General features: G+C 42.7%; 1 protein-coding gene across 1 annotated transcript in view; it reads left to right on the top strand.

Annotated features, from left to right (window-relative positions):
• LOC138753556 (adhesion G protein-coupled receptor D2-like) overlaps positions 1–18,882 on the top strand; it is a 116,723-nt gene that overhangs the window by 73,218 nt on the left and 24,623 nt on the right. Inside the window, exons 11-13 of the mRNA XM_069916744.1 lie at positions 3,615–3,668; positions 4,437–4,581; positions 5,492–5,586. Coding sequence (XP_069772845.1) covers positions 3,615–3,668; positions 4,437–4,581; positions 5,492–5,586 — 294 coding nt within the window. The remainder of the gene's footprint in view (positions 1–3,614; positions 3,669–4,436; positions 4,582–5,491; positions 5,587–18,882) is intronic.

Genomic DNA, 18,882 nt, shown 5'->3' with positions numbered 1-18,882 from the left:
GCCTCTATCTTTTTTGAGCTCTGCACATGTGCAGAGTCACATCTTCACCCGTAGCAGGTTGCCATTGTCGGCGGAGATCCTGCACTGCAGTGTCCAAGGTCTCCCCAGCTCCTGGCTTGTCTCCCAGGCAGCTTCTGGATCCTTCTTCAAAGTAGGCCTTTCTTCCTTATCTTGTTCTTTTTCTTGCTCAGTTTCTTGTGTTGTTACAGCTGGTTTTTCTTTCTTTGGTGCCATTTTAAATTATTCTCCAAGTCTTCCAACACCTTTTCTGTTTCTGTTTTTCTTACTATTTCAATCTTCTTTAGCTTTTTTTCCCAACTTTTTTGAGGAGAGTAGGAATTTGCAGTCTAACCCCGCATCATCATGTGATACGCCCCCCGGTATAGAACATTTTTTATGTTGATATATTGCATAGTCAATTAAGCTCACATATGGTATTGGCAGTAAGATGGAACATCTAACCTGTTGGTGGAGTAAAAATGTTTAATTAATGTTAGTTCCCTTTAAACATCATCTGCAAACTCGAATTTTACCCTAGGCATTCCAATACAAGCTGTCCTTTGCTTCTGAGCTTTGATTTTGTGGGAGTTAGTAGCCCGACATCGAAAGCAATGTACAGTGTGCACACATGTTGACACTACACCTTTACTAAAGCAGCTGAGGATAGGTTCACCAATTCACCCCAAGCAGTTGTCCATTTCAAAGCCTCAGTACCTGGCTCCTTTACAGGGTTTTGTCTTTTTGTTCTCTGTGACCAGCCACACATTTATCCTCTCACAGTAAGCAATAACTTTGGCTGATCGAGACCTTGGCTTCCATTAGCTATACCTTCCCTTCCCACCAGTGGCCTGCCTCATTGTTGGTGTTGAAGTACAGGAAATTTGTAATCACAGGGTGACACCAGTGTGTGAGGCAACCACATAGCTGTGGGTCAGAGTTACACATGGGCTAAACGTGGAAGGGATGTCTGGTTCCTTCTCCCACAGGATACAATGGACCAGGCAAGCTCATTACCCTTCTGAGGCATAGATAAGGTAGACAGCCAGCACTTTTTCCCCCAGAGCAGGAAGAGCAAACATCAAAGGACATCTGTAAAAATTGAAGGGAGGAGCATTTAGGGGAGACATCAGGGGTAAGCTTGTTTTACAGAGCTATGAGTGCCTGGAATGCATTACCAGGGTTGGTGGTGGAGGCTGGTGCAATAGGGGCATTTAAGAGTCACTTAGGCAGGCACATGGATGAAAGAAAAATAGAGGGTTTTGAGGAAGGAAGGATGTAGTTTTTTTTGATATAGATAATACATATATAGACACAAGAGCCACTTGTCCGTGAACTACTCTTTGCAGACGATGCCGCTTTAGTTGCCCATTCAGAGCCAGCTCTCCAGCGCATGACGTCCTGTTTTGCGGAAACTGCCAATATGTTTGGCCTGGAAGTCAGCCTGAAGAAAACAGAGGTCCTCCATCAGCCAGCTCCCCGCCATGACCACTAGGCCCCCCACATCTCCATCGGGCACACAGAACTAAAAACGGTCAACCAGTTTACCTACCTCGGCTGCACCATTTCATCTGATGCAAGGATTGACAACGAGATAGACAACAGACTCGCCAAGGCAAATAGCACCTTTGGAAGACTACACAAAAGAGTCTGGAAAAACAACCACCTGAAGAAACACACAAAGATCAGCGTATACAGAGCCATTGTCATACCCACGCTCCTATTCGGCTCCGAATCATGGGTCCTCTACCGGCATCACCTACGGCTCCTAGAATGCTTCCATCAGCGCTGTCTCCACTCCATCCTCAACATTCATTGCAATGACTTCATCACCAACATCGAAGTACTCGAGCTGGCAGAGTCCGCAAGCATTGAATCCATGCTGCTGAAGACCCAACTGCGCTGGATGGGTCACATCTCCAGAATGGAGGACCATCACCTTCCCAAGATCGTGTTATATGGCGAGATCTCCACTGGCCACCGAGACAGAGGTGCACCAAACAAGAGGTACAAGGACTGCCTAAAGAAATCTCTTGGTGCCTGCCACATTGACCACCGCCAGTGGGCTGATATCGCCTCAAACCGTGCATCTTGGCGCCTCACAGTTCGACGGGCAGCAACCTCCTTTGAAGAAGACCGCAGAGCCCACCTCACTGACAAAAGACAAAGGAGGAAAAACCCAACACCCAACCCCAACCGACCAATTTTCCCTTGCAACCGCTGCAACCGTGCCTGCCTGTCCCGCATCGGACTTGTCAGTCACCAACGAGCCTGCAGCTGACGTGGACATTTACCCCGCTATAAATCTTCATCTGCGAAGCCAAGCCAAAGATAGGTTGACACAACATTGTGGACTGCAGGGCCTGTACTGTGCTCTAATGTTCCATGAATTAGAATTTTTGTGAGTCATGCACATCAATGTGGGATCAGTAGTTGAAAATTCCACCATCTGCCATTAATGGCAAGCTATTGACCAACAAAGAATGAGGCAGAAGTCGCCAAATAGAACATAGAATATTACAGGCAGTACAGGCGTTTAAACCCATGTAAACCTACATAAACCTACAATCTAATCCTTCCCCACCTAACACCCCATAACCCTCTATCTTTCTTACATTCTGGTACCTACCTAAGTCTTTTGAATGTCCATACTGTACCAGCTTCCACCATGAGCCCTTAGCAATGCATTCCAGGCACCCACCACTCTCTGAGTAAAAAACCTAGCTCTCGCATCTCCCTGAAATTTTCCTCTCCACCCACTTTAAATAGATGTCCTTTGGTATTTGGCATTATTGGCCTGGGAAAAGGTGCTGGCTGTCCACCCTATGTACAAAAATCCTTCATGATTCTATATCTTTATTAAGTCAACTCTCATATGATTGCCTAGCATCAAGCAGTCTGCTCTGCTGCCTCAGTGAAGTCAATGTTGCAGATGGTACAATCACTGCCTCCATCACCTGTACAGTGCTCCACTCTCTGGTGCACATATTCTGAGTGCCTACAGTTAATTTTGTGGAGTTGCTGCTTCCTGGTCAATCCTTGACCACCCCCCCATATCTTGTTGGTTATATGTTACAATCCTTGAAAGCCACATTTAACATTACACAAGGGTTATAGAGCTCGAGTTCAGACTTTTAAAAGTGTTTTCCTAAAGCATTTTTGGTGCCATAGACTCTCAGATCCTTAATATCCAATTTCTTTTATTAATTTTTTTTATTTCTGACTTTGTGAACCATATCAACCAAAATATGTACAAACGTTTCTCATTAAATATACACAGTGGAATTTTCCCCCTTTTCCCCCTCTTTCCCTCCCTCCCCCCCTTCCCACCCCCCTCCAAAACCAATAAATATTCAACATAAACAATACAATAAAACCATAAAACGACGTCTTCACACAAAGGAAAAACAAAGAAGAAAAATGTGTCATCTACTTTTACACACTAAATGTAATCGTTTTGTCTTCTTATCAATATCCAATTTCTTGAACCCACTATCCTTCCTGTCTCCAATAACCTGCAGCTTCCCACTTGATGCTGACACTCACCTCTATCAACATTCAGACACTCCAACAGGAGTTCTCACTGACGACATTCTGTGAATTCTCTTTCTCTACAGGTGCGAAATGCCATTAAGAGAATGAGAGAGAAAAAGAAAGCTTTATCTTTCAACGTGAGTACAGCTTGTTTAGAATGGGTTTCTTTTAACCAGGTGTTCCTGGTAAAGTTAAATGGTGTGAGACTGTTAAATGTTGGTATTCCAAAAATCAACATCCAGGAACCACAAATAATTCTGAATGCAAATGCAATTTTGTCCTTTATTGCAAGAAAGCAGGCAATATCCATGGGTAGAAATGGTCAATCAGAGTTTCTGGTTGGGACCCTTAGTCTTGATAAAGGGTCCCAACCTGAAGCATTTCAACCCATGGATGCTGGCTGACCTGCTGAATCCCTCCAGCAGATTGTTGTTTGCTCAAGATTCCAGCATCTGGTCTTTTTGTGTTTCTTGTGCTAATTAGGACAATTAAAAAGACAGAAATTCCCTTTATTTCATTGAATACTTAAGTAATAATGTTAACTTCATCAGCTAAAGCAAATACCAAAACTATAGCTATTGCTCACCTTCTCTTGATCCTTCCACAGTTATTGGTGGGGGGAAATTCATTGATTGATGTGGTTTAACATACAATGATACCAGTGCATTACTATTGGTTACCATCTCTGTATGTATGGCTGGCCCGCCTCTGTGCTGACTCCTCCCCTTGGAATCCCCTAATAAAGGCTGTTACATCCAGACCCTTCCCCAGTACACGTTCTGGACTCAGGCCAAACAACACAAGTGTACGTACAGTTTTAAGCAATTAAAAGCTTATCATTCTGGCAACTTCTAGTCTGAAGTTAATTGATAGTGCATCATTATCATGCACCTTTTTCACTGCAGAACTGCACAGGCTCCAGGCCATCCAGCTCTCTTGCTGGTCCAAGAATGATCACTTCACTGAAAACTAGAGAGTGTTCCATTCCAGCACCTGAGAAGAAAGCTACAAAACCACACGATTCAACCAAGAAATCAGTTTGCAGCAAAGGTAACTAACTACTGTACCTATTCCTGGAGTTTCTGCACCATTCTGCATCAATGTTGTTAACTTTTGTTAACAACATTTTCCCCTTCCAAAAAGTTAGAAATGTAATATTTGTTTTGAGAATGAATAACAAAAAAGAATCCAGCAAATTTGCATTAAAATTTGGTCTTATAGAAATACAATGTGGCCAAGTTCAATAAGAGTCTGTGACCTTAACAAAGGCACTGAGAAGATATGTTGTGGCTCTGATTCCAGCTCTTTGTCTACTCCAAGTTTGAGTTGCCTCTCTAATTCAGCCTGTTTACACTGCCAATTACATCTGAGTGAACCCACCAATGTCAGGGGTCAAATTGCGCAGTGTGAAATGACATAACTGGGCAAGGCGAGTAGATTTCAACTGGGCTCTGATTCATGGAGGGAAAAAGTGTGGGAGCGCAGCTCAGTTAATTTACCAATTGCCTTCTGGCGGTGCAAAATCACAACCTGCTCTCACATTGTCATCGATGGAGGTGGGACCCCTATAGCACGATCAATATGCACAAGCAGACTCAAAGCGAGTGATTAAAGGTTTTAATAACCTGAAACATCAGGCACATTTTTACATACTGCTGGCCCGGATTCAAGGCTGGAATGGAGGGCTCTCAGCGTTTATTGGGGATCTTATGGGGAGGAGTTAGGGAAGAGTTACAGGGTTCGGAGATGGGCCAGTCTGTACAGTGTAGTGAGGTCACTTCCTGCACTACCATGTTCCACCACAACCCCCTCCACATCCTGAGTTGCAGAATTACCTGGAAATAATGGGGTGATGTGAAAGGGTCCCAGGTCAGCTTGCCCTCCAAATTTTCTGTTTCCTAGGAGGGTTGGCAATGAGAAAGGGGCTTAATTGTGCTTTTTCTTATTTCTGGAAACATAGAGACACTCAGTGAGGAACTGGGAGCAGAGGGGCTGTCAACTTTCTCACTAAACTTTACACCAGATGAAAATGCAAGTTATGATCACCCGATAAAGGTAGGATTCATTCTGTTGTAATTCAAACTTCATTTCCCAAATTCAAATCATCTTAAAGAACGATTCCCTTTGGCACAGTGCTCTTAAGATCTGGAGACATATTTTCACACCCACTGATGCCATTGTGATCATGTGATGTGCAGCTTCCATTTGTACATAGTAAACTTCCATAAATGGCACTGTGATAATGATTGAATAATCTGATCTGTGATGCTAACTGGGGGATAAGTACTGTCAGATGCATGGGTGGGGGGAGGAGTGATAATCCCCTGTATTCAATTAAGATAATACAATGAAATGTTTTTATGTTTTCCTGAGGACAGAAAAGGCTTTGGTTTAATATGGCATAAAGTGGCACTTCTGACAGTGTTATGCTCCATCAGCCCAGCCCTGAGAATCATCCTGGGCATTTGTCTCAAGCCTTCAGAATGGTACTCAAGCCCACAACCATCTGAATCTGAGAGAGCATCACACTCATGTGCGTGAAACACGAAAGTCTGCAGACATTGTGATTATAATAAAAACACACCGAAATGCTGGAGGAACTCATCCAGCTGAGTTCCTCCAATGTTTTGGTGTATTTTTAACACACTCACGTGCATCTGGAATCTTTGACGACTTCATCCATTGTGTGAATGCATTAGGCCACACCTCAGCCATGATAGTACAGGCTTGTGAGGTGAATAGCCTCCTCCTGTTTCTCCCTCTGGTCTCTGGCTTTATTGTAGTGAGTTAGCTAATTCACTGCCAGGGCAGTAGTTGAGATCCATGATTCTGGATTGAGCAAGGATAGGGAAACTCCCTATTTCCCACTCAGGACCTGCTCCTTAATGGATACTTCTGATGCTACTTCCCGCAGATCCTGACATTACAGCTAACTTTGGAGGAAGAGAGGGAGGGAGTGAAGGAAGGACCAGAAACCATTAGAAAAATGTTGGGAAATCTCAGAGATCCAGAACTAGAATTCTGCATATGCTGGAAATTTGAAATAAAAAAAACCAGAAAATACAAGAAGCACTGGCCAGGCAGCATCCATGGAGAGAAAAACACAGTTTCATGTTTCAGGTCAGAGATTTGCTTCAAGGTTCAGAGTGTTACAAGATCAAACCAGCAACCACAAAGAAGGCATATCACACAGGGGTAAAGATGAACAAGTACTGTATTAACAAAAATTCACCTTCAAACTATAATGCAAAATCTCCCCTTTTATAACAATGCCCACTGGTTACTATGCAAATTTCTATAACAGTGTAAAACTAATAAATTCCCCAGCCTAAATATAACATATGTAATTAAAGTCTAAGTTATATTTCCAATCAGCCCATAAAAAAACTTAGACACAAAACACACAAGACTCACAAAACTTCGATCTCAACCGAAGCAAAGATCATAAACAAAATTCAGTTTGTTTGGTAAACTGAAGCCAAAAGATCTTTGAGAGAGAGAGAGAGAGAGAGAGAGGGAGAGCACAAAATTCAAAGTTGTCTTGTGTTGCTTGCAGAGAGAGGAACAATGGCTTGGTCCGGATCCTTCTGGCTGCCTTCGGAATGTTCATCTCTTTTAAAATGCCCAACATTCTAAACTGTCTTCCAGACAATGACTCATGCTTGGGCCTTCTTCCACTCCACAGCACCACCCAGTGGTGGTTTGTCTTCTAAGTCCAGAAATTTTTAGTTCATTTTCTGCACATGCCCAGTCCGTCTCCCACTCTCTCCACCTTCACCTTGGCTCTCAAAGGCAAACTGTCACTTTTTAACAAAAAAACCACACAACACATAGGTCAATACACAACACTCTGTAACAAGAGGAAAAGTAAGGGAAGTAAGGAACATAAGGAACTATTGGTAATAGAATGGAGAGGAATGAAAAGGAGTGATGGGACATGCAAAAAACTTGACCATGAGCAGATGCATAGCCAGAGGTGGATCTGAAGGGAGTGTCAATGTGATTGGCAGCACATTATCTGAAATTAATGAACAGTGTCGAGACTGGAAGCCTGTCATGTGTCTAGTCAGCAGTTGAGATGGTGTTCATCAAGTTTCTATGCAGGTCAAGTGCAGAGAGGCTGCAAAGGGAGAGGGTGGAGAATGGCAGTGACTCAAGCCTGAAAACTCTTGGTTCATCATAAATATTTTCTGCAACATTCTCATTCTGGGGGCAGTCTGATTGGGAACTTTTTCCTCTAATACTGAGTTACACAGGGAGGCTTAATTGGCAGTTATATTGCAAAAACTATTGAAGATATTGTCCAAAGAGTGTCCAGAGGTCTAATTGAATGGGTTTTTTTCTTCCCTGCTGTCTGGCACTTTGAGGTTGCTCAGTATTGCTTCACCTAGGGTAGCAAGTATGGGCAGGTATTGTTTGGGCCAATAACACTTGGTAATGGTGTGCTTTGGGCCTTGACACCTCACTTCCATCCATGAAATTGAGTGATATTGATCTACACCACACCTTATGGAGGAGCCGCTGATCACCATCAGAGCCAACATCTATCAGTTTTTTTCTTTTATTGTGAAGTAAAAAATGACAGCTCATTAAGAGGAAACATGGCCAAATCAAACTCTCTCTGTCAGGCAAAACACCACAGGGATGTTTGATTTCAGAGCTGGAGAAAGATCCTAAATGTGCTCTCTGCCTTACTTTTACTTTAAGCACTTCATTGGATGTCATTTGTCCAGGTCTTTGCTATTGGCAATGCAAGGGGCATCCAATCCAAAATTCTTCATCAGGAGAGAGAGAGAGAGAGAGAGAGACAGAGAGAGAGAGAGAGAGAGACAGAGACAGAGAGAGCAGGTATGAAGTTGGAGTATTTACATGTCCTCATTATACCATCTCTCTCTCTTCCACACCCATGATCCCTTTGCTTTCACTGAGGCAAGGTACCACTAAGAGGTTACAAAGCTGATATACCATTCACTTGTATATACCCTCCAGGTTAAGAACATTAAACCAAACAATAGAGCAATAGAACCTTTAGCCCACAATCTGTACTGAATGTGATGACTAAGTTGAACCAAATCTCCTGATAGAATGCACTTCACACTGCTGTTCCTGTTCCAGTAGGCCTTGTCCTTTAGCTTCAGACTATTCACTTCCCAACAACTGGCCAGACCTTCTTGCTTACTTCTTTGCATCCATGTCCCACTGCCCCACTGAAAGCACCCTGTTGTTGTCAAACTCAGCTCCTTGCTACCCTGCATCATCACACTGCAGCTCCTGAAATGCTGCCTGGTCTCATCCTTACTCCCAGCTTTTATTGGTCTATCTCCAAAGCCCAAATCCCCTCCATGAATGTGATCCTGGCAGCCAGTTTTTAATTACTGGTGAGGAACTAACGCGGATGATGTCCTGTTAAATAAAATAGATTTCAGAGTACGTCTGATAAATTGCTCATTGAAATGACAGTGAGAAGCAAGCAGGAGTAGACTGAGTGCTGGGCTGGGTTATCTGCTTCTATAATACAATTGCACGAGAGCCGATGGAACCAAATTTCAGAAATAGAGCATGATGCACAGCCAATATTACACATGCCACTCAGATAAATTTCAGCCTCACTGTGTGTTCATGACATAATGACCTCTGAAGCTGCAGAAGCAGAATCAGTGGCATCGAGAGAAAAGGGAAAATGAAAATTGTGCAGATTTATCACAAAGCCCCTTCTGATATGATTACGTAACCTGCAAGAATAGTTCAGATGTTGCTGATTTTGATTCATGTAACTTGATCATGTCATCATCTGTATTATCAGTCAATAATCCTGCATCTCCTTTCCTTTCCTGGTCTGCCAATTCTTAATGCATTATTGTTTAGCTCGAGAAGATTAAAATATTTGTTTCAAGACTATAAGGAGATTAGGTGCAGCTGTGCAATTGTGATGGGTGATCAACAAACTTGATGGCAAAAGGCAAGTAAATCACTCCAAGTCCAACCTTGAAAGGTCCTCCTCCCATCATTGGATGATAAAACTGGAAGAACTGTATCCCAGCTGAGGTAAACAGCCAGGTATAGTCATACCTATATACAGCACCCTCCATAATACTTGAGACATTTTTTTCCTTTATTTGTCCCTATGCTCCACAGTTTTAAATATGTATTCAAACAATTCACACATGATCAAAGTACCCATTCCAGATTTTATTCAAGGTTATTTGTAAACATTTTGGTTTGACCATATAGAAATTACAACACTTTTTATATATAGTTCCCCTGCTTCAGGGCACCATGTTTGGGGTGTTTGGCTTCACAGGTTTTTGTCATTACTGAAGTATGTTTCATTGCTTCATTGGTGCAGGTACAGTATTAAAGAGCTAGGCTTATTTCTAAGCTTTTGATCACCTTTGGAGCCTGCAGTTGCTATTTTTCAACATTAGGACCGGAGTTGTGCCAATGAAAGTCAAAGAAGCCATTATGAGGCTGGGAAACAAAACAGTAAGAGATTTCGCCCAAACATTAGGATTACCAAAATCAGCTGTTTTGAATATCATTTGGAAGATGAGGACTAGATGATGGGGTGGTGAATTGGATTAGTAAATATGCAGACGATACTAAGATAGGTGGAATAGTGGATAATGAAGAAGGTTTTCAAGGATTGCAGAGGGATATGGGCTGCTTAGAAAAATGGGCTGAAAAATGGCAGATGGAATTTAATGCTGATAAGTGTGAGGTGCTTCATTTTGGTAAGAAGAATCAGAATAGGACATACGTGGTAAATGGGAGAGCATTGAGGAATACAGAAGAGCAGAAAGATTTAGGAGTAACGGTACATCGTTCCCTGAAGGTAGAAACTCACGTGAATAGGGTGGTGAAGAAGGCTTTTAGTATGCTGGCCTTTATCAATCATTGCATGGAATATAGGAGTTGGGAGGTGATGTTGAGATTGTATAAGACGTTGGTGCGGCCTAATTTGGAGTTCTGTGTGCAGTTCTGGTCGCCTAATTATAGGAAAGATATAAACAGAGTGGAGAGAGTGCAGAGAAGGTTTACCAGAATGTTACCTGGGTTTAAGCATCTAGAGTATAGGGAGAGATTGGACAGATTAGGTCTTTATTCTTTGGAGCGTAGAAGGTTGAGAGGGGATTTGATAGAAGTATTTAAGATTATGAAAGGGATAGACAGAGTGGATGTGGATAGACTATTTCCGTTAAGAGGAGGAAAGATTAAAACAAGAGGACATGAGTTAAGAATTAAGGGGCAGAGGTTTAGAGGTAACATGAGGGGGAACTTCTTTACTCAGAAAGTGGTAGCCGTGTGGAATGATCTTCCGGGAGAAATAGTGGCGGCGGAGTCAATTGTATTATTTAAGAAAAGGTTGGACAGGTATATGGATGAGAAGAAGATGGAGGGTTATGGGCATTGTGCAGGGAGGTGGGACTAGAAAGGGGTGTTTGGTTCGGTGCAGACTAGAAGGGCCTAATGGCCTGTTTCCGTGCTGTAATTGTTATGTTATGTTATGTTATATGTATGTATGACTGGTCGGCCAGTAAAGACCTCCACTGTTGATGACAGAAGAATTCTCATTATAATGAAGAAAAATCCCTAAGTGCTTGTCCAACATATCAGAAACACTCTCAGGAGGTAGTTGTGGATATATCGATGATTGCAGTCCGCAGAAAGCTTCATGAATAGAAATAGAGGCTACACTAAAAGATGCAAACCACTAATTAGCCATAGAAACAGAATGGCCAGATTACAGTTTGCCAAGAAGTAGTTAAAAGAGCCTGCAAAATTCTGGAAGATCTTGTGGACAGATGAGGCCAAGATTAACCTGTATCAAAGTGATGGCAAAAGAAGTGTGGAGTGTAAGGTAAAACATCATGAGATGGGAATGTGTAGGGAGTTACCCTGTACAGGGCAGTAACAAGAAGGGGAGGTGTCCTTGTACTCCTGTTAGGTAAAACATCATGAGATGGGACCGGAGAAGGAGTCACCCAGTACTAAGGAGTAACAGAATGCATCCTTGTACTTACAAGATAAGAGAGACATTGATGGATTGAGAGGCAGGAAGCTAGCAGGGAAAGGATAGCAACAGTTTTAGTCATTGGACAAGTAATGATATGATGATGTTCTAAGCATGTATCCAAGGGTATAAAAAATCACCATTTTGCTGATAACGGCAGAATGCATTCTCCGGCTAACTTTGTTAGTCGCAAGTGTTACAATCCGGTAATAAAGAACAAAGAACCCTGATTTCGACTCAGCCTGGTGTTTGTCTCACTCATTCATGAACAAAGCAGACCTAACAGGAGGCATAAAGGAACCACCCAAGAGCCAAACCACACACCTCATCTGTGAAACATTGTGGTGGGGGTGTTATGGACAGGGCATGTATGACAGTGCACTTATCTTCATTGATGATGTAACTGCTAATCGCTGTAGCAAAATGAATTCTGAGGTGTACAGAAACATCTTATATGCTCGAGTTCGACAAATGCCTCCAAACTCATTGGACGGTGGTTCATCCTACAGCAAAACAATTATCCCAAACACACTGCTGAAGAAACAAAGGGATTTTTCAAAGCTAAAAACTAGAAAATTCTTGAACAACCAAGTCAGTCACCCATTTTAAATCCAATTGACCACTCTTTCCATATGCTAAAGTGAAAATCTAAGGGGTCATGTCCCCGAAACAAGCAAGAGCTGAAGATGGCTGCTATAGAGGCCTGGCAGAGCATCTCCAAAGAAGATGCTCAGCACCTGGTGATGTCTATGAATCACAGATTTCAAGCAGTCATTGCATGAAGGGATATGCAACAAAATACTAAACATAACTACTTTTTATACATATGTGTTCCAAATATTATGGTGACCTGAAATGAGGGGACAAGATATAAAAAGTGTTGTAATTTCTACATGGTTGAACCAAAATGTACATATATATATCCTTTAATAAAATCTGGAATGTGAATTGTTTCATTACAAATGAAAACTGTGGAGCACAGGACAAATAAAGGAAAAAGATGTCTTTGTCCCAAACATTATGGAGGGCACTGTACCTGTGTGCCACACTTCTTCATTTAAACCTGGGTATGTCCAGTCAATAGAGTTACACAGTGTGGAAATAGCCCCTTTGGTCCAATTTGCCCACACCAACCAAAATGTCCTACCCACACTAGTCCCTCCTGCCCATCTTCCTCTGAAGTATCCTATTCGTGAATCCTCCAAATGTTTCTTGAACATTGCAATGGATCCTGGTTCAACCACTTCCTCTGCTGCTTTTTCCCACCACCCTCTGGTAAGACTGGCCCATCAGAGGAGGGGGCTCAGTGGTGTTCAGGCAGGAAGTAGGAACTCATGAGAGCTGAGCATTGATGCCAGACCCATAAAACATGGGCATGGAAACCTACTAACTGGTTACCACCTACTGTTCATTCACAGCAAATGAATCTGTGCCTTCCAACACTTAGTAGAATCACTGAGAGCAGCAAGACATGGAATATAGTGGCTGAGAAACACCAGCCCTTGCCCAACTGGCCAAGGCTTGAGTGATGTAGTTTTTAGACTGGATATGTGGCAGCTAGTGAAACAATAGGAGGAAGAAGAACACATGACCAAACTACCTTTGACATGTATCAGTCTCTGACAACATTGGTCAAAGTGAGCACTGCTTAGTCCTTGTGCAGGCATTGCTCTATCTTCACAAGGAGAACATCTTTCTTTGTGTCGTGAGGTGCAGAATAGTTTGGGCAGTTCCAAACTGGGCATCCAGAAGAAATGTTCACTACCACCATCTGTGACCTCCTTACTGCTGAGTCTCACACTACAATTTCTGCTATGAGCCCAGAAGTCCCCAAATCCCAGCAGCAATAGAAATTCACCAAGACAAATGGTTACTTAAACAAATATTGCTTTTAATTATCTTTAAACATGAAAACAGGATCAACCCCCTTCTAATTCTAAATACAAGAATATATAGTGTGTGTATATAAGTTCAGAAAAGTTATTTAATTCACAGTTCAATCTCACTTCTCACTCCTCCAAGTTCACTGGTTGCAGGCAATTCTTTTACTGTGCACAGAATTTAACATCTATGAATTTCACCAGACTTTAGTACTTGAAAGGTAAATGGTTACTGCTCAGGAAGGTTCTTGTTGGTTTTCAAAGAGAGATTTGTTACTCATTGAACACCCACAACTGATTCCTTCTGATCAGTCACTTCGGTGTCTTGCTGAAGAAACTTGCCCCATCAAGGTTTTCCAGGTGATAACTTCTTTCTTTCAGAGTTCCTTTTTTGTTTCCCTTATTTCAAGTGAAACATTATGCAGCCAGCCATCTCCTCTTGTGTGGACCACAAGGGCTTTGACCAGGCTGAACTAAGAACTCACAACCCATCTTCAAAATGTGGTTTTTCCACAAGCTTGCCAGCTTGTTATGCTCCAGTCCCAGTTGTTGAGCTGCTGAACTGTAGAACTGTTGAGCTGAATTCGCTCTCTCTCTCTCTCCCTCCCTCTCACACAGAGTAAACCACATGACCCACCTAGAACAGCCAACTGCACTCAGCCTGAGGCACCGGACCCAATCTTCTGAGTTCGTTCATCTGTTGCTTTCCAAAACAATAAAAAATCCCTTACTCCACAGCATGTTCAATTAACACCTACTTGTGAAGTCTTTACAGGCATTCTTCAAAGATTTTGCAAAGGCACTCGGTGCCTGAACTGTCTGGCTTGAGCAGAGCTCTGGCATTTTAAATGGGATTTGTTTTGAAGTGTTTGTTAGTGACCTACACTGAAAACCCACCACAATTTATCTCCTTTTAAACATATCTATATAAAATATAACATAATCTGTCACTCTAGCCCTACAGAATTCATGTTAGTGCCTTCTATAGAAGCCACTGTTTCTTGTTCCATAACAGGTACCTCTTTCTGTTAGTTTTAAGTCTGGATTTTCAGTATTACCCCATGGAAGAATTTACATGTAACTAGAATAATATCAACTGGATTCGGCTTACCATAAATAAGCAAGAGGGAAGAATCATCTGATCCGAAAAAGTGATCATGTTCCATGGTGAGAATAATTCAAAGGCAGTGCACTTTCTCATTGTGTTGTGATTTTCAGCAGTTCCTCTTGTAACGAGCCCAGGGGACCCCAAAACCCAAAACCCAGCAGCAATAGATATTCACCAAGACAAATGGTTACTTTAACCAAAGTTGCTTTTAATTATCTTTAAACATGAAAACAGAATCACACTTTAACTTAACTTAACTAACCTAACTTAACCTTCTTTTAATTCTAAGCGCACGTGTATGTAATGTGTGTGTAAGTTCAGAAACGTTCTTTGATTCACAGTCCAATCTCATTTTTCATTCCACCAAGTTCACTGATTGCAGGCAATTCTTATAATGTGCACAGAATTTAACATTTATAAAGTTCACCAGGTTTTGGTGCTTGAAAGGTAAATGGTTACTGCTCAGGAAGGTTCTTGTCAGTTTTCAGAGAGAGGGTTGTTCCAGGACATCCACAACTGATGTACGTCCTTCAGCCACTTCAGTGTCTTGCTGATGAAATTTGCCCCTTAAGGGTTCTCCAGATGATAACCTCTTTCTTTCAGGTCACCACAGAGTGCCTTTTTGTTTCTCTTATTCCAAATGAATCATTAGACAGACAGTCTTCTCCTCTTGCATGAACCACAAGGGCTTTGACCAGGCCGTCTTCCAAATGGGGTTTTCCACAAGCTTGTCCTATTCCAGTCCCAGCTGCTGTTGCTGGCTGTAACACTGTAGAAGTTATCTCTGTGTTTCTCTCTCTCTCTCACTGAGAGAAACTCTGTCTGACTCTATCTGCTTACAAAACCAGATGACCCTCTTAGAACATCTCCAGACAATCTGCGACTCCAACAGGATCTTTCATCTGTTGCCTTTTGTAAACAACAATCCATTAGTGAAGTCTCTTGAGCACTCTCCAAAGCTCTTGCAAAAGCTGTGGAGCCAATATGTCTAGCATTAGCAAAGCTCCAGTATTTCAAATAAGATCTGTTTTAGTGTTTGTATGTAACCTACTCTAACAAACCTTTCCCAATATATATCCCAAAAACATATCTATATGCTCTGTCACTCACTTGAATGAACCAAGCTGCCAAAGTCATGTGTCCTCTGAAAAAAAAACTGACCATTTGTTCTTCTATTGGATTATTTTTGTAAAGTAACATTGCTCAGGGAGATGTAATCTTTTCTTCCTGTGATTTCAAAACAAACTCCTGCCCTCCTCTTTTATTCAACAAGCAAAATATTTTCTACTAAATTATTACTTAAAGATGGAGGATTTTTTACACAATGAAATTATTTACTTCTATTATTTAATTATAAATTAATTTGCACATCTCATTGAACTATTTCATGAATGTTCTGACACGAAATATTAACTCTGTTTCTTTCCATGGATGCTGTCTGAATGTTTCCAGTTGTTTCAATTTTAACTCTGGAGATACAGGAGACTGCAGATGCTGCAATCTGGAACAAACAATCAGCCTGCTGGTCTCCATGGGTCAGGCTGTGTCAGAAGTTTCTGCAACAGTTTGTTCTTTGCATTGAACAAATGTGCTGGAGAAACTTAGCAGATCACACAGCATCCATGGAAAGCAAAGGCAGTCACTGTTTCAGGCCTGAACTTTTCTGTTCATATTGAAACTTCTTTGAATACTGCATTACCATCTGAGTATTTGCATCATTCTGCTTGAATTTTAGATTTCCAGCATCTGCCACTTTTTGTTTTTAATTAGCTCTGCTAATCAATCAAGCAATTAATGGGCTTCATGATCACTGCTGCTTTAGTGATTAGCCTGCACACATTCCCAGAAAACTCACAGTTGCTCTGAACTGATTGATAGATTTTGTATATTTCATTGAAGCTCTGTCTTTACAGTTGAAATGCACAATTTGAAGGCTAAAAATTAGTTTAATTAAAAAAAACAGTTTAAAATATACATCCCAATCTTACATTCATTTAAAGTATGAGTACATACACACCATTCTTTGGCTTGGCTTCGCGGATGAAGATTTATGGAGGGGGTAAAAAGTCCACGTCAGCTGCAGGCTCGTTTGTGGCTGACCAGTCCGATGCGGGACAGGCAGACACGATTGCAGCGGTTGCAAGGGAAAATTGGTTGGTTGGGGTTGGGTGTTGGGTTTTTCCTCCTTTGCCTTTTGTCAGTGAGGTGGGCTCTGCGGTCTTCTTCAAAGGAGGCTGCTGCCCGCCAAACTGTGAGGCGCCAAGATGCACGGTTTGAGGCGTTATCAGCCCACTGGCGGTGGTCAATGGTCCCATACCTCTGTCATTGCACTGTTTCTTAAAATATTTTATTTATGATTTCTTATACTTAAATTCAAACAGCTGTCAACATGATCAGTGTCAATGTTAACAGTATCAGCATTGACTACAGTTTACAATTATCAATTCGATAATACAGTTTTCTGCACAATTCAAGCTCTTTCCGTCCCCCTCCCCTCCCACACCCTGAACATTAAACACGTAACAAACCATAGTTACACACAACATTGAAGACACTCACAGCAAAGGTTTTATGGGTTTGTCACAGCATGGCAGCTAGAGCTCAGGCTGCTTTCTTTTCTTGACTTTTCCTGGTTGGGATGGGATGGAAACCCCCCCCCCCCCCACCGATTGAGGAATAGCCAGGGAAGGTAGGGCAGCGAGGCATAATGGTCCAAATTACAGTGGTGGTCCTATGGAATTTAAGTATGGTTTTTTTATGTGTCATACTTTTTTCTTAAGTTGTAAGTAATTTTCTCCAGGGGAACACAGCTTTGCATTTCTGCATTCCAGCGTGCAATGCTCAGAGTTGGATTTCCAGGTAAGTCATTGCACTGTTCACTAACTGTCAGAAATTAGTTCCTTCAACTGTTCCAAATCCATGCCAGTTGATTCCACTGCTCTCCATGGTGTCTGTTTGAGATTGAACCATGCTGATCACACCTTGCAGCTCAAAGAGATTTCCCACCAACATCTCAGACCTGTTACATGACAGTCTGTTTCCTCCTGAAGAGCATCAACAGTTTTCACCTTGCCTAACCCAAACCATGTAGGGGAGAGGTTGAGGAGAATAGGCGTATGTAGGGTGTGACAGTTAGGGTACATGCCCTGGGTGCCACTTGCAGGGAGGGGTGAAATGCCCAATATCCAAGTCCCTAGCCCAAAAATTAAGCTCTATCCCAGGGGTGCAAAGCTGCCGGGGCACACTTGAGCACCCCGGAGCACTCTGGCGCCTCACTCAATGCGTGATCAATAAGCAAAATGGCTGTTTTCCTTATCCATAATCTCCCACGCAGATGGTGCTAGTTCCAGCACCAGGGAAATGCAGGAAACTCTTTCAAGTAATGTGTTCACCATACTCCCCACTCTCTCCTGCAGTGTGTTCCCCATACTCCCCACTCTCTCCAGCAATGTGTTCCCAATACTCCCTACTCTCTCCGGAATTGTGTTCCCCGTTACCCCCACTCTCTCCAGTAGTGTGTTCCCCAAATTCCCCACTCTATCCAACATTGTGTTCCCTGTAACCCCCACTCTCTCCATTAGTGTGTTCCCCAGTACCCCCACTCTCTCCCTCATTGTGTTCCCTGTGACCCGCACTCTCTCCCTCAGTGTGTTCCTTGTATCTCCACTCTCTCTGGCAGTGTGTTCCCCGTGACCCCAACTTTCTCTGGCAGTATGTTCCCTGTAACCCGTACTGTTGGGCACTATCGATAGCCCCAATAATGATACAGACAAAGACTGAGGGGAACGATAGGCTTTATTTGAGCAAGAGACTGCTGGCCCTGGCTAGGAAAGTGACCGGGAAGGAGACGGTCACATGGGTAGGATCAAGGGAGGAGCTAAAGCAGGGAGATCCTGGAGGGTGGGCCAGCTAGTGCATGCAGCCATATCACCACATTCACACCCCCTTTTTTTAAAAAAGAACCCACTGGTAACAATAAAACCAAGAGGCAATAGAACAGCAATATAGAAATATTTAACAATAAACAAACAACCAGGTTGAAGAAGCGGGCACCCACCACCAGCTAGAGGTTGAGCTGCACAGGTGGCCTCCTCTGACTGCCGGATCGCCGGGGAACCAGCATGTCAGAACAGTGCTCCTTCAAAGAGGGGGCCAATGGGGGAGTGACCGCTGCAGGAACTGCGGGGATTGGGGTGCTGGCGGTGGACTCCTGGAGTACTGGGGTATCCTTTGCAACTACAGGAGTGGTAGGAGCCTGGATGTCTGGCTGCAAGGTAGGCAGGGCTGTGCTTGGATGTGGCACCATTGGGTCCGCGGCGTGGTCAGCAGCTGGCAAGGCAGCCTCCGGACCT

The sequence above is a fragment of the Narcine bancroftii genome, chromosome 1 (assembly GCF_036971445.1).
Source record: "Narcine bancroftii isolate sNarBan1 chromosome 1, sNarBan1.hap1, whole genome shotgun sequence".
NCBI classification, from domain to species: domain Eukaryota; kingdom Metazoa; phylum Chordata; class Chondrichthyes; order Torpediniformes; family Narcinidae; genus Narcine; species Narcine bancroftii.
The sequence above is the reverse complement of the archived record's forward strand: the minus strand, read 5'-3'. Positions and strand labels throughout refer to the sequence as shown.